This window comes from Rhodofomes roseus, assembly GCF_022264815.1.
Source record: "Rhodofomes roseus strain CIRM-BRFM 1785 chromosome Unknown C8Q71scaffold_8, whole genome shotgun sequence".
Taxonomy (NCBI): domain Eukaryota; kingdom Fungi; phylum Basidiomycota; class Agaricomycetes; order Polyporales; family Fomitopsidaceae; genus Rhodofomes; species Rhodofomes roseus.
Window position 1 is genome coordinate 1135448 of NW_025952964.1, and position 20497 is coordinate 1155944.

Consider the following 20497-nt stretch of genomic DNA (forward strand, 5'->3'; position numbering starts at 1 on the left):
CGTCCGCCGCCTGCTGGGCATCCCGGGGGAGACTCCGCCAGTATCGGAGCACATCGCAGACGGTGAGCAGGAAGGCCGGCGTGGTAAATGGAAGCTCGCGCACCGCACGGCCGGCCGGTCTTCTGGTTGCATCTCCCGGCGCCGGCGAGCGGGCATCCCTCCGACGTCCATCTGTGGCGGATGGCGGACCGCGGTTCTGGCTCGGTCGAGAAGCACGCATCCCCACTTCAGCCTCGCCATGGCCATCTCACCTGCGGCCTGAGCCTGTTCTGAGCAGCCAAGACCTCAGCCACCTGGTGCTGCAACACAGTATCATTGCACAACACCTTCGTCTGCGAGGACTATGCTGAAGCACAGTGCCCGTGAGGAGAGCGACGGGCTACTCAACTCCAGCAGTAGCTCCTTCGAGCTCCTGGACACCGAGTACAAGGGTACGTCTATTCATACGAGTTCATGTATATCCTCTGACGGCCCGCAGGATCACCCAAGGTCGCCGGGGCCTACAAGTCCAGCTCTAGGTTCGCCAGGCCGCTCTGGCAATACGCCCTCGCGACCCTGCTTCTCGTCGCGCTCACGGACCTTGCCTTCCTCGCGTACATATCGCGCATCTTCGCCACCGAGTACTTCGACGCCGCCGATCTTCCCCTCGCGAATCCGTACATCGGGCTAAAGGAGCTCTATGAGCTGGGACGTGTCGAGCCCGACCGCATCGAGCCGCTCCTCAACAGGCCGCGCGTGGCGACGCAGGTGTTCCGCGACGAGCCAGACCGAGCGGGGAGCAGGGGCGAGCATGAGGTGTGGAATACGATGATGGGGACGTTGTCCCCGTACGACAGGCATCTGCTCATCGACGACATGGTGCGCATAGCATATAGTTATCTCACTCGGACTCTCAGCTCACGACGATGACCTCTCAGACACGCACGATCGCGCAATTTCGCGCGATGGACTTCGGCATGGAGGAATGCTCGCTCGTCCTCCGCCTGCCCGGCCCGTCAGACCACGTCGAGGGCAAAGACCAGCCCGCGCTCAGCAGCACCGCGCTGCAGCTACAGATTTGCCCGCTCGACATCCCGCGCTTCCTCGACGTCTCAGCGGTCACCTGGAATGCGCGCCCGCGGTGCGCTGCGCCGCCCACGGCCTTCACGGCGGCGGTCGGCGCGGAGCTCGAGGTGCTCCCGCGCTTCGCGTGCGCGTGGGGGACCTACCACTCGTTCGAGGTCGGCTGTGCGGAGGGAAGCTCGGAGGAGTGCCTGGTGGACGTATGGTCGAACCACAACCAGACCTGGGGTGAGTGCTCCTCGAGCTCGCCTCCGCCGCGCGCATCGATGGCGCGAGCTATGAATCACAAGATGCTGATGCGGGCTGCCAGGATTGTACATGCATCAGCACCAGACCATCTAGGGCGCACGAGCCCTGCGCGTCCGGGCAGGAAGGAGGAATGTCATTTGTGTGTGTACTGTACGCTATCTGGTGATGCAGCGCCGTTTGCGAGGAGGTGCGCTCGAGCTCGGACGTGCCAAGGCCTGTGCCGTGATGACGAACTCGAGGGGTCCGGGGCCACCGAGGCGGTCATCTGTAGAGTACGGAGGAGCACGAGGCCCGTATTCTTTGGCCATACACAGGGCGGGTGGACTGAGGGTACCACAATCTTCTCCGCACATGGCAGCGCGATGGAAGGACGAACGGCCTCGATGCAGTGCCAACGCGTAGATAGGCTCAAACTTCCTGCGGGCAGTCCATTGCCAGAGCCAGAGTGTGTGGTGTAGATTTAGCTCCTTGGGCGTATCTTGCCAGATCTTATCCTAGGCTACGATAGCACGACGTCTTTGGGCTTCTTGTGCACTCTGCTGGTCCTCCGAGTCCGTACTGAGGTATCGGCGCCCGTGCTGTGCGGTCCATCGGAAAGATGTCAAAGGAAGAGGCTGGCGGCGCGGGCGCAAGACCACTCGGCGTAGACGGTAGAAGGTCGTGCGGAAGGTTCTCGCGTGTGGACTTCGTCCGGAGTCGGGAGTTGCTGGCTTCTCGTCCTCCGCGAGCGCATGTGATCCCGAGACACAGAATCCTGCCATTTAGAGTGAACCCAAGGATCTCTGCTGACTGGCCGCCACAATCTGAACGTCGGTCCAAGTCCGTTCTGTAGGTGGTGAGTGTAACTCGATAGTGGGCAGCGTGATAAGCCGGGTTGACGTCTACCTCCAGACTGTTTGTGCACCATCGCTCTAGCGGAGCATGCAGGGATTCACGATGAAGCGCAACCTGGAGGCCCTGACTATCTGGGCAGCGTGCACCTTACTCGCAGCGAGCCTCTTCGGAAAGTTAACATACTTACACTGGGCGAAGCGCATACCGTCCAACGTCGAGCCCGCTGTCGCACGCGAAGGCACGCCCCGTTCCGCATCGCCGCATAACGCCGCTCACTAACAGTTCGCAGAACTCACGTCCGCACTGTGGGACGTCGAGCGGGGGCCCGTGCACCTCCAGTTCGACCACTACTACCTGCGCTACGGCCTGGACGCGGAGCAGCAGTGGGCCGCGCTCGTGCCGCACGACGGGCTCGTCTACGTCGGGGACGGACCCAACTCGGAACCGTACATGCCCTCGATGTTCCACCAGCTGCGCTGCCTGGACGTCCTCCGCGCGCAGTACCTCCTCCCGCTCGAGGAGCGCGACATGGAGCGTGCGCAGCACTGCATAAACTACATCCGGCAGATGGTGCTGTGCCGCGGGGACATGCACCTCGAGACGTTCCTGGCGGATCGTTGGAGCCCCGAGAATGTTGATAGGAGAGGAACGTATCGGTGTCGCGATTTCCGCGCGGTGTACGATGCGGTTGAGAAGAATCAGCAAGAGCACAGGCATTGGGTGGTCAACAAGAATACGACAGCTTAGTAACGAAATGCGATTCCTTTCAATGGCTACTGGAATGTATATCATACTATCGTCTACTATGTGGACGAGCGCAGACGCGGTTCGTGGTCATACACGTCGTGTTCAGGTAGGTTTCAGTAGCGCTGGCCCTCGGCGAGCCAATAGTGACCGATTGGTAGATCTGACGAGCCAGCACGGTGCCAGTTCGGGATTTTTGAAACGAAGACGGCTTCGAGAAGTAGCGGAGACTCGCCTGAGCTTTAGGCTCGCCACGGTGAGTCCTCCCAATTGAGTTGCTGGCCTTCTGGCGGGCAGCGCTGCTATGGGGATCGCAGGGAGTCGCGCGCGCGCCGGCAGTCGCCCTCGCTTCAAGCACCAAACTAGCAGCGAAGTTGCCCACGAGAAGTACGGGCGCATCGAAGATGCGTAGGGCGCTGTAGGGCGCGATGGGCGGTAGAACGTCATGCTGCGAGGACATCGGTGGCGAGACACATGACCGCGCGGAAACGGATGTGTGCCGCAATACGGCCGGGCCATAAGAAGCTCGAGGCCTACCGCGCCCGGACCTGCAGGGACAGACGCACCCGTCGAGTTCGACACCACCCGTACGCCTCCCCAGCCACAATGCAGGCCCGCACCTCGCTCTTTGCGCTCGCCGTCCTTCTCATGGTTGCACTGTCGCAGGCTGCGGCCGTGGTTACGCCAGAGAAGAGAGTTGCAGGTTCGTTTGACAGTATTTCAGTTCCAAGGCGTGGTAACTGACCGCTTGGCGTTAGACCCCATGAACACGAACGATGACGGTATGATAATAGAGCGTCTTAAAATGGGTGATCGATGTTGACCACAGTGCCTAGATCTTGTCCGTGTGCGCGCCATGATTTGAGTGGCCAGAGATCCAGAGTCGCGGTGAGCATTGTACTGTACTTAGGTCCGTTAGAACGGCCCGCGCTGACGAGTATCTGGGGACCTTTCAGGAGGGACCCTTGGCCACAGCGTCATCATGATCTCGATCGTCGGATACGTGTTTCGTAGACATTTAGGTTGTCAGATGCAGAAGAGTTCTCGAGCGTGCAAATGTAGCCTGCCGGAGAGTGGCTGAACGTCGACTCGGTCGAAGAATGAAAAATACAGACCGTGAGTTTGATTACAGCCTGAGGTGTCGATGGCAAGCTCGTGCAGGGCTTCGTGTATCCCTCCAGGATAACTCGAGTTTGCAGGGCCGCCGCAGCTCACGGCGCCGTCGCCGATCGTTCGACAACTATCATCGCCGACCCGGTCGTGGAATAAAAGAAGCAATCCTCTTAGCTTAAGTACGACCATTAGCAACCGCAAGCACTCACCATGGGATTTCTATGCATGGTCGTGGCGTGCCAACTGCGCGTTGGCCATTCCTGCATAAGTACCACGAGAAGTTCGGATCGTACAAAGCTTGAGTTACCATTCAGCGAACACCGTCCAGCCGAGTCCAGGAAGCCGCTATATTGACCAGCGTGAGGGATCTAAATGCGTACGTCAGGGCGCGATGTTATGAGGGCAAATCTTCTGCGTCAACGCTCAATATGAGATAGGGGATGCATGGTGTATCGCGTTGCATTGTGTACCTGCTAGCTGTAGATATGTGCATTACAGGGTGGACGTACTCCAACTCAGTCATCGGTTCCGCTCATCAGTGGTAACGCCAGCACCTGAGGACTGCTCTGCTATTGATCTCGCTACAGTCGGAGGCTTCAGTATGGCGTAAAGATACTAGAATGATGAGGTCAAGTACCTTTTCGCGCAAGCTGCAGCAACTTGACTTTCTCCAAGATCTCATTGGCCATCTCACAATAACGGAGGGATTGTTTCATGTAGCTTGGAGTGGCCCTGGCGAAGCATGGCACAAAGCACTGTGCAACGTCAAGGTGGGGGAAGAGTGAGTCGAGGAAAGATGCAATCCTGCTGACGTCCGAGTCGGTTGTATGTTCAAGATCGAACACTTCTTGGAAACGGATCTCCCGAAGTGCAGGCTTTGCTCCCGCGACGCATTCTACACTGCTTTGAAGGGCAGAGTCTTTGACAGACATCGTGGAGAGCTCCTCGACAAAGTGTGAAGAAAACCCCGCCGCCATGAAGGTTCGGAGCCCAAGGCATGTGCGCGCGATGCGTTGAAGCATGCAAGGGGAAAAGATGATTCTAGGTAGGATCAGTTTTTGTAACGCAGGCCACGCCTCCAGTAAGCGGAGGATGCTAGCATCGGAGTAGATTTCATCGTCCGTGGCATGCTGGAGTATCTCCACTTCCCGGAGGTGACGAAGTGCGAGTAGCGGGGCCCCTGGTTCAAGAAACTGAGCGCCACTGGATGGAGAGTTCGGGAAGAAGGAAACATATGTGTCGCAGAGGGTGAAATGAAGTCTCGTCAGAGACGCTGCATAATGGCGACGCAATAGATCAAAGGTCGTGTGAAGCACGTCCTCCGCCGTGTCCGAACTGTCGTCTAGGTCATATTCACAATGAAGCTCCACGTCCTCCAGTCCAGGGGTAACGAAGGCGTTGAGAAGGGTTCTTACACCCGACATCGGCCCATTGATCCGCAGGCGTCGGAGATTCGTAAACGGTCGAACAGCAGCCGACGTGTTCACCTGGAGGTCATTCAACGGCTTCGTGTCCCCGTCAGTGGTGGCACGGGCATGGAATAGGGATATCTCGAGCGTGGACAATCCCTCGATTTTTGAAACGACAGCAAGGGCAGCTTGAAGAACACGTTGTGATTCGTAGATGCGGAGGGTGTGGATTCGTTTCGGTAGATAAGACTGGTGGGGTTCCCTCGATGCCTCGAGGTCGGTCCAGAATTGGCTGTGACCCAGTGATCGTAGTTCAAGCTCCTCGAGATTGGGAAGGTCCTTGACAATAGAGGGAAGCGATGATTTTAGGGCATGCCGCCGCATGCGGTACGCGAATTCCTGGACCAGTCCGCAATTCTCTTGCTGTGTGCTGTCTTCTGGTAGACGCAGAACGCGAATCGACGGCGAGATGACTGATATAATCTCGGGTGTGGCGTGCTCCCAGACGAGCTCACGCACGTTCAGGAAGAGCGGCTTGCCATGTGCGTACTGCAGAATATACAGGAAGACAGAAGGGTCGATAATCCACCGGTTCCTAGGATATCGGAGCACCTGAACGAATGGTGCATAGCGCTGGAAGCGTGACCAATCTTCCGGTGAAATACGGCCTGACAGATACCGCTTTGTGACCGGTGTTCAGCAACAGCCATGCATCACAGACGAAGCATTGGCATGAGCTCACATAGGTATATGGGCCCTGATAAGAGTCTGCCTCAGCCAGGTCTTCGTTTGTATCGTCGGATTCATATGCATCGCCTCCGTGAACAGCTCCATATATATCGTCAACAGGTGCAGGCCCCTTGACAGCACCGAACTCGGCGTTCGGGTCTAGAACAGCATCTAGGAAGTCGACGAGATTCTGCTCTCTCCATAGAACCCGTACCGCTGGCTCCCAAAAGGCGCGACACGCTCGTGCGCACACAGCGAGGGTCTGTCGTCGATGCTGAGCTTCAGAGGAGGAACGGCGGCTGTTGTGGATACTGCGGATGAGCCTGAAGTCATCGGGGCCCGGGTCGCGAGGGAGAGAATGAGGACATAAGTTCTGGAAGATATTCTGCAGAAGCTCTGGTGGCAAGCAGGCAGGAGGCATGGATATGGGACGGCACGTCTCGAAGGTACGATACAGCCCACTGGCACGAGAACCAGCAAGCCTTCGGAAACGGGCCCTCAACGTGTCTCTAACAGAGCGCTCAGATCACCTGATCGCGTCAATGTCGCAATTGATGTTCATTGTTCGGGAGTATCTCCTCCAGATCCCCTCCTCCGCGTACTACTATAGTAGTGCATTGCCAGACTGTAACTTAAGTATGTCATGATCTGTGTTCAACTTGCTGGGACGTCCACTGACAGTGACTGTATCAACTGCGTCTGGTATGTAGTCAGACCTAGTGGATATGACACATTATCTACTAATACAGTAGTATCGATCTCGTTTTCTGCCACTCGCAGTATATCGCGTCGATGGAAGTAGTTTGCGGCGTAAGGCAGGACCGACAGCCAAGCTTGATCCAAAGCCTTCACAACAGCCTCGGCTACATGCACCAAACGCCTGCATCAGCACGCTTTCGCGAGGAAAACTTAACAGACAATGTACTCACGCAGTGGGCCTTTCTCCAGGTCGAGCATGTTCTGCGATATTCATTGGTCAGTCGCTGCCCAAAGAGCACAGCACCCGCTACACGCACCTGTTCAATGTGGTTCAAGCTTGAGGCGCCGATGATCACCGCGTCGCCGTACTCGCTCTTCAACAGGCTGTGGTGCGAGATCCAGCGCAGCGCGATCTCTGCCGTCGTCAGCTTATGTTCCTAGGCGACCTTCTGGATCGAAGCAAGTGCCTTGAAATATGGCTTGTTCCAATACCTGTCAGTGTCGGTGAGTAGTCTGAGATCCTGCCAAGTTGACGAAGTAGAATCCTACGTCGCACGATAGCTCTACGATGTCGTATGTGAGCGTATCAGAATGCATCCTGTAAGAACACATCCTGAGGCTCTCTGAAGCAGTACACTCACTCGTCCCTGAACCCTCGAGGGGTCGAACCGAGAGCCAGGCTCAACTTCCTGGTCGAGCGAGTTGTATCTCCCTGTGAAGAAGCCTCCACCTACTGCGATGCCGCTCGTCAGCCTCGATATGGTCCAGGACATCAGGACCGACTCTTACAAGGGTTGAACTCATAGAAGCTGATGCCGTACTTCCGCAAGCAAGGGAAGAGCTCAGGCTCTACTTTCCTGTCAGACGAAGTGGGGTGATAGGTTGGTTCGCAAAGCGCCTCTCACTATGACGCGCACTGACCTATGAACAGCGTTGTAGATACCCTGGTACACAGTCGGCTGGATATACCCGTTGGCCCTGCATACCTGTACGATTCCCGCAACTCCCCACCTGGGGGGGGGGGCATCTCATCAGTTGCTATTTGCCGCGAAGAAGTGGGCATTGGGTACGCACGTCATGTAGTTGCTGATACCAAAACTGCGGAACTTGCCCTCCTTGTAGAGGTCACTGACAGCCTTCAATGTCACTTCGTAGGGTGTCGTTCTATCGGGCCCATGAAGGTACCACAGCTCAAGTTGGCTGAAAGCGCGCAGGCATCAGCGGATATCATAGGAGAAACATCCTCTATGAACGTACTCTGTGTTGAGTGCCTTCAAAGACCCTTCGATGTGCTTGCGTATATCCTTTTCAGTCACACGGCCGAAGTCAGACTTTGCATAGTTGAATGATAGTCAAAGCCAGACACACCTCAGGCGAGTGAGTGATTGCAAACTCTTTGGGGACGGCTTTCGCCACCTACGGTACAGTTCGTTCAGCCAGGGTCTGGTCGCGGTGTAGTAAGGGCTGGTACTCACGATGGTTGGTAGAGCTTCGTCTCGACCTGCAGACCGCGCGCCTGCCATCCGATTGCACCAAGGACCTCCTCGCTCGTCCCGCCATTGTAGACACGCGACGTGTCGACCTGAGAATCGTGAGACTCACAGCCTCGCAGACTAGTTTACACCGAACCTCGGTGTGCCCATGGGCTTGGAATACATCCAGGATGGCTTCAACATCTTTGAGGTTGTGGCCACTCGCGCCTAGCAAGCGATGCGTCAATTTCGGATGGGGTCAGGTTCGCGTTTAAGGCGCTAAGGTACCCTCTTTGCCCTCTTTGCCGAACGTCAGGGCGCCCTATTAACGGATATCCGTGGTTTTCAGCATGGGCCGGCGAGCGCGACTCAAACTTGAGTTGAACCTACCATGCCGATGTTCAACGCACTTTTCTGTTGCGGTGCCATATCTGCTTCCGGTTAGGAGTCGCTCCTGTGTTGTGCGGTCAATGGACTGTCGAGCTTGCAGCTTGAAAGACCCGCACCATGTATGTGACGCTCTGCCGGAGACCTACTTGATGGCATACGTACATCGTCGGTATATAACCTTCACTTACTCATTCAGGCTTTCCCACCATTACATCGGGGCTGCCAGTGAATCCGGTCGTTATGTGGGGGTCCTCCTCGATGTCAATCGGGATGCAGAGTGGGGATGTCGAGATGTGACATACTTATCCACTCCGCAAGGTGCTGCGATCGCCAGATAGCAGGACCCGATCCCACGCGCACGATTGTCGGTCCTAGCGAAGGAGGCAGGGACGCGGGGGAGTGGGGGTTGTTCATCAGACAGCAAATGAAGCAATGACTTGACTCAGCATAGAAGCGAATCCAGCAGGTTGACTACAAGACAGGTTATCATGTCGAGGTCCAATGGGTAATTGGTCGCATTCGAAACGGAGTAGGATCACAGCACGGCATGAATCACCGTCGGGATAGAATACTCATCAGCATACAGTCTGACCCCTCAGACTGAACAAATCCTTTATCGGAATGTCGTCGTGCGAAGGAAGTTGTGTTGACGATGAGCAGCCGACACACCTACATAATGTCATCGCCGCACAATACGGCTTCAGTATACGCTACATGTCATTTCTCATCTGTAGATGTCGGTCCCTGATCAGCACATGCGACTGTGCCAACGCCAGTAAGGGAATGCTCACATAGAAATACGATTGACACCAGACTTCAGATTCCATACTCGGAGACACAGACATGGCCACTCTCAGTGGAAGTAGTTCGACGCGTACGGCGCCACAGACAACCACGCCTCGTCCAGTGCCTGCACGACAGCTTCGGCTGATCCCGACACCAAGACACGTCAGTCAGCCATCCACAGAAACATTGAGCATCACTCACGGAGCGGCCCCTTCTCCAGGTCAACCATATTCTACACATCCCAACGACCCAAAATTAGCCGTCGCTCACTCACGCAGAGCACGAGGTGCAGGAACCAGACGAAGTAGTACGTGCCTGCTCGATGTGGTTCAGGCTGGAGGCACCGATGATGACCGCGTCGCGGTGCTCGCGCTTCATCAAGCTGTGGTGCGAGATCCAACGCAACGCGATCTCGGCCATAGTCAGGTTGTGCTCCTCAGCAACCTTCTGAATATACGCGAGTGCCTTGAAGTGCGGCTCGTTCCAGTAGCTGTCGGGTCGGAAATGAGGGCTTGGTACGAGCGGGGCAGACGGGAGTGGAGGGCACGTACCGAGCGCGGTAGTTCTGTTGGTGTGGGGCGCGGGTGAGCAGATGGATAGAGACAGGTTCAGAAGGGTACACACCCTTCCTTGGCCCTTTGTAGGGTCAAACCGGGAGCCGGGTTCAACCTCTTGGTCGGAGGAGCTGTACCTTCCTGTGAAGAAGCCTCCACCCACTGTAATGCGAGGTGTGAGCCTAAGACAATGCGAGAACATAGGTATTGGCACTCACGGGGGTTGAACTCATAGAAACTAATGCCATATTTCCTCAGGCATGGGAAGAGCTCAGGTTCGACTTTCCTACGGTAGACAAAGCTATGCATCAACATCTGTAACTTTCATCTAGAGATATTTCGGTGGTGGGCTTACCGATGGATAGCGTTGTATATCCCTTGGTATGCAGTAGGCTGAATATACCCATTCGCCCTGCAAATCTGTACGATCTCCGCGACCTCCCACCTATCGATACGGCACTGTAAGAACTGGATGCATATATGGACGTAGCGACGTACGCCATATAATTGCTTATGCCGAATCGACGAAACTTTCCCTCCTTGTAGAGGTCGTTGACGGCCTTGAGCGTTACCTCGTACGGGGTCGTCCTGTCGGGCCCGTGAAGGTACCACATTTCCAGCTGACTATATACGCATGGTTTTCAGTATGGATAAGTGAACGGGTCGACCTCAAGGCCATACTCAATGTTGAGGGCCTTCATGGATGTCTCGAGATGCTTTCGCAAGTCCTGACAACCCTGCGGTCAGCTGTGTCATCTGGACGCAGTTACGTTACAATATACCTCCGGAGAGTGTGATATCATCGCTCGGCTCGGGTTCTGGAGTCTCTTGTTCGACTATATGCGATGCGAAGCAGGATATTGTGTCCCATTAGCGTAGCTTGATGTCAAGTGAGACTGGACACTGACGGCATTCGGGTACAACTTTGTCTCGATCTTGAGCCCGCGTTCACGCCAATCGATTTTTCCAAGGTATTCCTCGCTCGTCCCACCAGTGTAGGTGCGGGCCGTGTCGATCTAGCGAACAGTTGCGCGTTCAGCTGATGGATTTCGCATGACGAACGGCCAAATTCCACCTCGCTGTGGCCATGAGCCTGGAACACGTCCAGAATCGCCTCTACGTCCTTGAGGTTGTGGAGCCTGGCACCTGTAAGTCAAGCAATCACTAACCGAGTTACTCAGTGAGGAGGATGACTGCTACACACCTTCCTTCCCCTCTTCACCGAATGTCATGGCACCCTTGGAGCATTGAGCATAAGCTTGCCAGCCTGGCGTAACGAATTCGAACAGAAGAAAAATTACCATGACGATGTTCAATGAGCTCTTCTGTTGAGGTGCCATTCCTGCCACGATTCAAGTAAGCAACTGGTTTTATAGGGGTGATAGTGGGATCACTATGGTACGTAGGTTGGCACTGGTGGGTGGTGGAGCGTCGCTGAGCCTGAACGCGGTGTATATATGGAGTCGACGGCTGGCTTACTCAGGTTGCCGTTCCTCCTTACAGAACGTACCGCAGAGGGCGGCGAGACGGCATCCCGAGAGCTGACACACGTGGTGCCGATAAGTGAGTAAACTTCAAGGTTGGATGGCGTGAACAGATTCCCGACAGACTCCCGCACTTAGCGTTACAGTGGGTGCCGTGCCGAACGGCCTCTGCCTAACCTGGCCGATTTTGGGGACGTCTTATCACCGAGACGTTGTCCTGATCATCCGCCGATGGATAGGCCGGACTTGCGAGTGGGTTTGAAGAGAAGACTCTGCCAGCAATAACCAGGGCGGGCTCGACGGCTGAAGTCACGATCTCGCCGACAAGAATCCGCACTACGGCCAGATCGTGGAGGTAATAACGAGCAAGCCAACGATCGGAAGACTTGCTGTGCTGGGTGGTTATGGCCTGGAATGGTGGGCCGAACAGGTTGTGTTATACTCAAGCCGACGAGACCATGTAGTACGGATACGTCAAAGTGAATGGTTGTTCGCCGAGAGCGCTCAACTGTACGTCGCGGCATATGCCGAAAGACTCAATTGCGAGTGCCATGAGCAACGTCGGGAGTCCATTACAGTACGGTACCAACTCAAGCAGACGACGGAACGAAACTGCAACGAAGAATAGCATCAAAACATCCGGACAGCACAAGACACATTACATGACGGAATAACGATACGTACGGTACACTACTGCCGGAATGTTCATGACATCACTTCATGTGCCCTCATCTTCACCATCCTCCTCATCGACATCCATCTCCTCGTAGGCGACGTCCTCATCTACACCATCTACACCGTCCATATCTCGCGAATACCCATTTCTTGCTCCCCAATCTCGCGTCGGGTTTGCCATCGCGGCAGCCACACCAATCCTCGGCGTGTGCATCGTGTCCCACTCCACGAGAACCTTCTCCGCCACTGGGTCCCACCGCGCTGCGCTCTGGAAGAACTTCCGGCGGCCCGCACGTTTCTGCCCGGCTCCGTTCCCATTCCCGTTCGTGTACGCGCCGCCACAAAGGTCTGGTAGCGCCTCTTCGCCGTGCTCGTCTGTCCGTGGCACGTCGTAGTAGCGGTTTGTGAGGATGCTCATGCGCTTGCGTGTTCGCCGCCGAGAGCGGTGTCTTGACGAACGATGTCGGCGGCCGGCGCTCGAGTCGTCTGAGAGTGAGTCGGCATCGTCTTCGTCTGACTCGTTGTCCGAGGCAACCGCCTCTTGCAGACCATATACGAAACGCGTATGTTCTGAGCCGACAGAAACATGAGACTTGGTAAGGGTATGATATGCAATGAGTCACGTACGCGCAACTCGCTCGTCGAGCTCGTCCATAGGCTCTTCACTGTTCGCATTCCCGAAGCCAAGGTGTTCTCCGAGGCTTTCTTTTGGTACATCCTGCATACCCACAGAGGGCGCAGGCTGCAACTCGCTCAGTTGCTCGAGTACTCTTCTCCTAAGAGAGGTCAGCGGACACGAGCCACCAGCCGGCGCCGGTCCACTTACCGGACTTCATCCAGCGACCCATCCTTCACATTCATATCCTCCATATTGTTCGGCAAGACCTCCAGCCTGTACCTCGGACCGAACCACTCGAAGTATTCGTTCCACGGCAAGTTCGGGTCAATCTCGCGCTCAATGCCCAGCGCACATGCCGTTTCGTACGTCCATGCACGCACGACATTCTTCACTGTGTACCCGCCGCCGCCGAGGAGGACGAGCGGGATGTTGCGCGCGCGCACGTACTTGATGCAGTTCGCATGGCCCTCCATGGTGAGGTTGAGGCACCCGAGCCGGTCGCCTGCGAGTGAGTCTGCGCCGCATTGCAAGACAATAGCGGATGGTTGGAAGACGGCAAGAATCTTGTCTATTACCTGGAAACTGGGGGTCAGCGCCACTTGTAATGAGTGGGAGAGGTTGTCACGCACGGGCTCAAAGATGCTCTTGAACGACTCGTCTGTGACACCGTCCTTCAGTGGGACGTTCACCGCGTAGCCCTTTCCCTTTCCTCGACCCCTGTCCTGCAACGTCCCCGTCCCAGGGAAGAACTCGCCGTACTTGTGGAACGAGCACGTCATGACGCGGTTGGTGGTGTAGAATGCCTCTTCGACGCCGTCCCCGTGGTGGCAGTCGATGTCGATGTAGAGAACTCGAGGAACGGAGCGCAGTAGTTCGAGGATGCAGAGGACAATATCGTTGATGAAGCAGAACCCTGAGGCTTCGCGCTTCTTGGCGTGATGTAGCCCGCCGGCCCAGTTAATGGCGATGTCGGTCGCGCCACTTGCAAGACGTTCGGCCGCAGCTTGAGATAGTCAGATGCGTGCAAGAGGCCAGAGGAAGAGTGCATACCTATTGACCCGCCAGCAGATATAGAACAAAACTCGAAGATGCCCTCGAACGCGGGGTTGTCGTCACCAAGCACGAGGACTAGAGCACTCTTGCGCTGTCAGCAGTCGTGCCGCGGCTGAGGAGCTAGAGACGTACATCGAGAACGTTGGGAAATGAGCTCCTCCACGTTTTCCGGCGTCACTTTTGAGAGGAACTCAATGTACTCGTCGGTGTGGAAGCGGGTCATGGTCTCCGCGGATGCGCGTTTGGCTCGCTGTAAACATGAAGACGTGAGAGACACAGTAGAGGAGGGAGCGAATCACGTACTAGGATGTGCATCTTGTCCAGCATGCCATATGCAGAGACAAGCTCATGGGTGATACGCATTCGTTGAGGCTTCATTAGGTGCCCGTAGCCATAGGTGTACGCCCCCACGTCAGCTACAAGTTCGTCAGCTGTGCGTGATCACTGAGAGTTTTGTGACGCACAATCGTAATAGTATGTCACCCGACGTTTCGACATGGCGGCGGCGGTGAGAGGACTCGCTCCTGGTCAAAGAGAGATTTGGGCACGTCTGGATTGTCAGGCTCGCACTAGTAGGTCCTTCCCTTATGAGGACTAGAGTCTGGTACAGGTGACGCAGAAAACAAGTGACTAGGCCGACTGGGTGGATACGGCAGCTTTGAGTGAGAGGGCAATACGAACGCAGAGTGAGAGCAGATCTGAGCCAACCTTCGAATAGTCGAACTCACGTGCGCAGCCATAAGAGCTTCATAGCGCCAACAATCATATATGGGAACCCCGAAGCCCCCCGAGGTGGCGTACTCTCCTGGCCAGTGAGAGCTATTTCGCCCGCGAGTGATCCACCAGATCACACCAGATCTAGACTGTTACACAAGATGTTGTCATTGTGCATAGTGCAGCAGGACTTCATGAAATCATCCGTGTGCACTTAGGCTACTTGCCCCGGCCCGAGAGTATGTATGCAAATGACTGGTCACTGCATGCGGCGCCAGATCCTCGACGCGAGATCGACGCGGTCACGTGCAGCACTTTCAACGCTGTAAGTACCGATTGTGAACAGTAGTGGATTGTAGGCACTGGGGAGTGATTCTGCACATGCATGAAAAGTCCGGCTGACGCGTCACAATTCGCCATAAGTTTGAGACATGCACTTGACGCTGAGTCATTGTTATACATGATCGCGTAGAGTACTACACAGGACTGGTAGTACCATGTCCTGCTGTCGGACAGTCGCCGTCGCTCGCAGTAAGCTCCTGCAATAGCTTTGCATTCCCGTGGTTCAGAAATTTTGACATACCATGAAAATGTCATGAGCCTGAGGCTGCAACAAAGAAGACACGTACGCTGCCTCCTCACGTGATGTGGCGTCCGTGCCGAACATGGTAATTCTGATTCAAGCATCTCAGCCACCGGAGCCAACTGCTCATTCACCATCATATCAATTGACAAGGGTTGCGTTAGAGGCCTGGAATAAAATTTATACGTAGTTCTACAGGACTGTAGCAATGGGGATAATTCCAGCAGAATTTGAGTCGAGGTCTCCATACTAGTACTTATCGTTCAATATTCGTACCCTAAGAGTGCTCGGGATCTCCGCTTTCATTCAGATTATGTCTTTCAAATACATGCAAAGTTCTGTTTAACAAGGCTTACGCTGTCCCTAGGCTGAAGAACAATCAATCTGGTCAGGAACAGTCTGTAGTTTTCATCAAATGTCCTCATTAGGCGCGCAAGACACCGACGCCCGAGATAGCCCTCTTGTCACGACCGCAGCTCGCTGCCTCCCTATGGTATTGATATGCAGTATTCAGAGAAGAATAACTGCTATGAAGGCTCGGCTCTGAGCCTAGAAAAAGAGAGGAATGTGATGAAAACACAGGGGAAATCCCGGATGGAAGGACGACCTCCTGGGAACGTGTTCCGATGGTCCGTGCGTTGGAAGAACAAAACTATCCATGCTTAGCAACTCCTGGTTTCGATCCAGGGACTTCAGGGTGCCCTCTATGAGCCCTGCACGCTTCCACTGCGTCAAGTTGCTGTTGTCGATTGAATCAGGAGAAGGAGGAAGATGCGAAAGATTTGGCTGAAAAGTCGGAATAGGCGCTCCGCGTGCCTCGCAGACGATATCGGATCTTACTCGCGTTTAGATTGCTCTGTCCACCTCGAATCCTGTGCGGAGGCTTGCCCTGATATAGCTCAGCATTTGGTACACAAAAAGACTGTGTTTTGACGATGTCCGCACCATCGAATTCTCGGTTTCACGCTCGTACTAGTCGAATCCGGTCGAACCTGAGCGTGGCCATGATTTCGCAGTATGACTCATAGACGGTTCAGTGTGCATTCCCTCTACTCGTTCTAACATTTATCAACTTAGGTCTTTCAAAAGTCAACCCAGTATGTTAAGATGGTATGTGATGACCGAGTTCTGCGTCGAGATCCCTCGCCACGAATGCGATGTCTGCAACTGATCTTTGTCTGAAGACTTCGGCCGTCCGTGCACGGATATCGATTCTGCGACGGCTGTTGTACTACTATGTACTCGATGCACCATATACACTATATCGAGAGTGTGCGGACTTACAACAAAGGGCTATGTGGTGAGTCTTTACGCCACCTGCTGTTGGACAACGCACATCGCTGAGCAGTGCTGATTTCGATCATGATCGACGATTTTGACGGCTGTCAAAATCGGGCTACTCCAAATTCCCCGCTTCGGGCGGGTCCGGACATATTCTGTCATGCACCCCAAGTCCTCAGGCTCACTCGCCGTGCAACAGATTCTACCACTTGAAGGATCTCGCTTCGGGACACTCTGTTGCCACGTGACAGTCATACTACAACCCAATGACATACGCAGATTACGTTTGTTTCATTCGTTGTCACTCCATTACTACATACACATACTACACCACCTCGTACATACATAGAGTCGACCGGGGTGCCACCGCCCGCCTACGGGCGGGCCGGCGCCCGCCGCGTCTTAGCACCATTAGAGTTTGCTTGTTGCGGAATATAAGTGCAGAGTTCATCATCATCATCATCATTCGTTGTCACTCAGTCCGTGAACATGCCACCCTGACTCGCGTGTCCCTGCTGACCGCCCTGTACTTCCCGCCCACCTCGTGCACCCTTCCTGCGGAGGCCGACGAGTTCGTTCTGCCAGCCACGGAACTTTGACAGGAGCGTCTCGCTCTCTGCGCTGCCACCACTAGCGTCGGTATCGCTCTCTATCGCGGTTATGGCCTTGGCGAGAGCATGGTCGAGGCCGTCAAAGGCGTCATCGAGGACGAAGGGGTTGGAGAGTGTTTGACCGACGGCTGGGTTGTGTGCCCCGCCTGTACCGGGTACTGACTCGTGGGGTGCGGCGTGTGGGTCAGACTTAGGGTAGACCTGTCCAGGATCCAGCGGTGAGTGGCTATGGAAGCATGAACGAAATTGCGACTCGCCTGGCCTGGGTTTTCACGTGAAGGTGAGGGTGGAATGTTCTTCTCAAGAGACTGACCGGGGAACTTTGCGTCGGCTGCTCGGGCTGCGTCAGCGCACGCGTAAAAGTGGTTTGGCCAAGCTCACCGTCACCCAGCGACATATTGGGGCTAATTACTTGCTAAGAAAGGTGGTCGTGGGCAACGAAAGGATGCAACTAGGTCGTGGTTGTCGTGGTCGTGCAGAAGAGGGTTCTGAAGTGCAGGCGAGCAGGTCGGAGGGGCAGAGGAGGAGGCGGAGTGGCTTATGACGTAGGCTCGTCGATCGGTGCGCCCCATCCGAGTCTTGCCTCCGATCCAGGACAAACTTGCACGCCCGGGATCTCTCTGTCAACTACAGATATGTCCGTTATGTAACGTTAACACAGTACTTATAGCCATTGCGAGCAAACCTGGTCATAACGCCTTCCAGGCGCGTTCCTAGTGTTGCATTACTCGACGCACTGTCACGCGTGCATTGACGCGTGACGTCATGCGCTTAAGGCGGACGCGTTTGTGGCGCGTGGCACTTGTACATATTAAGTATCTGTTCCAAATCTGTTCGCATGTTTTTAGACCACGTACATATATACAAGCTGCAAAGGTCAGTCAAATCCCGATACGGCACCTCCTAAAGCTGCCGCCATGCGGCCTGCGAGAGCGGACCGCGATAAGAGTACCGGTACCAGGAACTCCGAGTCGATGATGCCTGGCTATTTAAGCCTTTGAGCTCAGCGCTCAACGTTCAACGTTCAACACCCAGGGCATGCAGCGAGCGAGCATAATGTCGCACGGAGACAAGTACCCCGGCTCACCAGAGAAAACGAGGGAGACCTAGTGAGTATCGGCGTCCAACAACTTGGTCCTCTGAATCGCCCTGCTGATCAGAATTCCAGCGATAGTCTCCCCAAGCGTTCTGCTAAGCCATGGGTCCGGTCAGGACAGCGCCAGTCCCTCCTATCGAAGTCGATTTGGCAGGGAAATGCATCTGTCCGTACGTATTGCACACATAATACATGTGAACCCAGCTTACAGCGCGCTCACCGTGGCTCAGTGGGTTGGTCGACTGTCATGATGTGCACATAACCGCGGTCCCTGGGTCAAAGTCGCCAGCGGATATGGCCAGAGAGCGGCAAGAGACCGTCTAGTTCTGTCGTGGCATTGTGCAACATCGCGGGAGTCTACTCGAAATAGTTCCAATGAAATGTAAGGACGCCGTCTGCGAACTGAATACAACATACGTATGCCTGCAGGATTAGAGCATCGTTGGTTGCCCCGGTGACAACCAACAGACACAACTTGAAGAGAAGCAAGAATACTCATTCAGACGATTGATCCTCGTCTGCAATCAACTGACTCTGAGCCACCTCTTACTCCGAGTGACGCCCACCCTGAGCAGAGTGAGAAGCCAGAACAGAAGTAGGTTGTCGGAGGTCGTCGTAGGCCGTCGTTGAGAGAAGTCAAATAGAGGGTATGTTGATTATCACCACGACATGTGGCCATGTCAGTTCCCGCGCGATTACCAGGCCATTCGATGTCGCTTGGTCAGCTTCGATCAACGTAACACAGCTGGAATGGCGTCAGCATGAGAATGGTTTTCGTTCGCGTTCGAGAAGTACAGCTCTATAAGCTACTCACCCGCTATATATACGCGGCTCGACGAGGCAGAGACACAACTACAAGCCCCATTACTCTGTCCCTCCCCGTAGTATCCACCAGCTATGTCGCAGAAAGCACTCTGGCTGAAGGCCGAAAAAGGCTCCTTCGAAGTCGGCACAGCACCGATACCGAAGCCCGGCGAGGGCGAGGTGCTCATCAAGGTTCACTCGACGGCGTTGAACCCTGTCGACTGGAAGATTGCAGCATACGGATTTCTGATTGAAAACTACCCCACTATCCTCGGCGGTGATGCCGCAGGCGTCGTCGAGGAAGTCGGTCCCGGCGTCACAAACCTCAAGAAGGACGACCGAGTGTGCGTCGAGTTTTCGGGCTGGAAAACCGACCGTTCGCGCTGAATGTTACCGCCGTCTGCAGGCTGACGAATGGCGTGTTCGGCAACAACGAGCACGCAACTTTCCAGCAATACACGCTCGGGTACGCCGAAGTGACAGGAAAGGTACGTATTCGCGTTTCCCCACCACGGAAGACACTAAGTTGCCTTGCAGATTCCAGACAACTTGACTTTCGACCAAGCCGCGACGATCCCTCTTGGTTTGGCCACTGCCGCGATTGGATTATTCCACCAAGATGCGCCCGCAGGGAGCGTGGGCCTCTTCCCGCCTTGGGAAGACGGCGGTCGCGGGAAGTACGCTGGGGACCCCATCCTCATCATCGGCGGAGCAAGTTCTGTCGGTCAATACGGTACGCAGAGTGAACGTCTCGACACGTACGTGGTGCTGACGTTCCTGCAGTCATCCAACTGGCCAAACTCGCCGGCTTCGGCCCCATCATAACCACCGCCTCCCTGCGCAACACCGAAGTTCTGAAGGGCCAGGGCGCGACGCACGTCCTGGATCGCACCCTCTCGAAGGACGCGCTCGTCGCGGAAGTGAAGAAAATCACGTCCGCACCTGTGAAGGTCGCCTACGACGCCATCTCCGAGGCCGACACGCAGAACGCCGCCTACACGATCCTCGCGCCCGGGGGAGCACTCGTCATCGTCCTGAACGAATCCGTGGAGAACAAGACAGACGACAAGCGGGTTGTGCACGTCTTCGGAAACACGAACATGCCGTCGAACCGCAAGCTGGGGGTGAGTCTGTACTCGAAGCTGACTGCTTTGTTGGCAGATGGTGCCGTCAAGGTCTGTTTACTACTGAGTGAGGGGTCGCTGATACTGACCACTCCGGCAGCCGAACCCTGTCGAGGTGCTTCCAAACGGGTTGCAGGGCATCATCGCGGGTCTCGAGAAGCTCAAGCAAGGGGTCAGCAACGTGAAGCTGGTCGGACAACCACAGGAGACAGCGTGATCGCTCGGATGGCAGGAAATAAGCAGCGATTGTAGTTCGCGAGCGTGTATTGTTATCGACATAAGGGATTGCTTCGCTTCGCTCCGCCTGGCCGGTATGGCTTGCTTGAAGCTTGCTCAGAGGTTGCTTGAACGAGTATGAGAAAACCATAGGTGACGGAGGTTACGATAGTCGGTGTTTGCGCACACGTAGGGG

At 55.3% G+C, this 20497-nt stretch overlaps 8 protein-coding genes and 1 non-coding gene across 9 annotated transcripts; 4 read left to right on the forward strand and 5 right to left on the reverse strand.

The window, feature by feature from the left end:
• The first annotated feature begins 98 nt into the window (after positions 1–98).
• Positions 99–1818, forward strand: C8Q71DRAFT_568715 (uncharacterized protein). The gene is made up of 4 exons (XM_047919418.1): positions 99–431; positions 479–858; positions 918–1290; positions 1373–1818. The coding sequence occupies exons 1-4, from the start codon at positions 344–346 to the stop codon at positions 1402–1404; spliced, it is 873 nt and encodes a 290-aa protein (XP_047779954.1). The 5' UTR covers positions 99–343; the 3' UTR covers positions 1405–1818.
• C8Q71DRAFT_568716 (uncharacterized protein) lies at positions 1819–2943 on the forward strand. Its single transcript, XM_047919419.1, has 2 exons — positions 1819–2383; positions 2435–2943. The coding sequence occupies exons 1-2, from the start codon at positions 2233–2235 to the stop codon at positions 2890–2892; spliced, it is 609 nt and encodes a 202-aa protein (XP_047779955.1). The 5' UTR covers positions 1819–2232; the 3' UTR covers positions 2893–2943.
• A 1578-nt stretch (positions 2944–4521) lies between these two features.
• Positions 4522–8740, reverse strand: C8Q71DRAFT_857090 (NADP-dependent oxidoreductase domain-containing protein; the record flags this gene model as incomplete). Its single annotated transcript, XM_047927370.1, has 18 exons — positions 4522–4583; positions 4640–6092; positions 6154–6649; positions 6820–6839; positions 6888–7003; positions 7070–7100; positions 7157–7254; positions 7286–7331; positions 7481–7569; positions 7629–7696; positions 7761–7850; positions 7914–8039; positions 8097–8143; positions 8204–8255; positions 8315–8421; positions 8469–8539; positions 8600–8633; positions 8702–8740. The coding sequence occupies 18 exons, from the start codon at positions 8738–8740 to the stop codon at positions 4522–4524; spliced, it is 3045 nt and encodes a 1014-aa protein (XP_047779956.1).
• Positions 8741–9190: 450 nt separating this feature from the next.
• On the reverse strand, positions 9191–11603 carry C8Q71DRAFT_755213 (Aldo/keto reductase). The gene is made up of 15 exons (XM_047923531.1): positions 11343–11603; positions 11246–11279; positions 11117–11187; positions 10950–11057; positions 10824–10877; positions 10723–10769; positions 10540–10665; positions 10397–10486; positions 10260–10327; positions 10112–10203; positions 10039–10052; positions 9803–9977; positions 9689–9719; positions 9493–9628; positions 9191–9429 (listed from the first exon to the last, which is right to left on the reverse strand). Exons 1-14 carry the CDS (start codon positions 11379–11381, stop codon positions 9555–9557), a joined length of 1023 nt encoding a protein of 340 aa, XP_047779957.1. The 5' UTR covers positions 11382–11603; the 3' UTR covers positions 9191–9429; positions 9493–9554.
• A 543-nt stretch (positions 11604–12146) lies between these two features.
• Positions 12147–14597, reverse strand: C8Q71DRAFT_568906 (histone deacetylase RPD3). The gene is made up of 8 exons (XM_047919420.1): positions 14337–14597; positions 14176–14288; positions 14005–14122; positions 13870–13947; positions 13449–13822; positions 13027–13394; positions 12828–12976; positions 12147–12770 (listed from the first exon to the last, which is right to left on the reverse strand). Exons 1-8 carry the CDS (start codon positions 14368–14370, stop codon positions 12244–12246), a joined length of 1761 nt encoding a protein of 586 aa, XP_047779958.1. The 5' UTR covers positions 14371–14597; the 3' UTR covers positions 12147–12243.
• Positions 14598–15832: 1235 nt separating this feature from the next.
• Positions 15833–15910, reverse strand: C8Q71DRAFT_t63. The gene has a single exon. It is a non-coding gene; the product is annotated as a tRNA-Met (tRNA).
• Positions 15911–16824: 914 nt separating this feature from the next.
• C8Q71DRAFT_569091 (uncharacterized protein) lies at positions 16825–17830 on the reverse strand. The gene is made up of 4 exons (XM_047919421.1): positions 17747–17830; positions 17443–17688; positions 17319–17392; positions 16825–17262 (listed from the first exon to the last, which is right to left on the reverse strand). The coding sequence occupies exons 2-4, from the start codon at positions 17456–17458 to the stop codon at positions 16927–16929; spliced, it is 426 nt and encodes a 141-aa protein (XP_047779959.1). The 5' UTR covers positions 17459–17688; positions 17747–17830; the 3' UTR covers positions 16825–16926.
• An 88-nt stretch (positions 17831–17918) lies between these two features.
• On the forward strand, positions 17919–18499 carry C8Q71DRAFT_755227 (uncharacterized protein). Its single transcript, XM_047923532.1, has 3 exons — positions 17919–18170; positions 18230–18327; positions 18388–18499. The coding sequence occupies exons 2-3, from the start codon at positions 18260–18262 to the stop codon at positions 18479–18481; spliced, it is 162 nt and encodes a 53-aa protein (XP_047779960.1). The 5' UTR covers positions 17919–18170; positions 18230–18259; the 3' UTR covers positions 18482–18499.
• A 402-nt stretch (positions 18500–18901) lies between these two features.
• C8Q71DRAFT_755232 (chaperonin 10-like protein) lies at positions 18902–20450 on the forward strand. The gene is made up of 5 exons (XM_047923533.1): positions 18902–19305; positions 19368–19449; positions 19499–19694; positions 19745–20136; positions 20186–20450. Exons 1-5 carry the CDS (start codon positions 19055–19057, stop codon positions 20300–20302), a joined length of 1038 nt encoding a protein of 345 aa, XP_047779961.1. The 5' UTR covers positions 18902–19054; the 3' UTR covers positions 20303–20450.
• Positions 20451–20497: the final 47 nt, after the last annotated feature.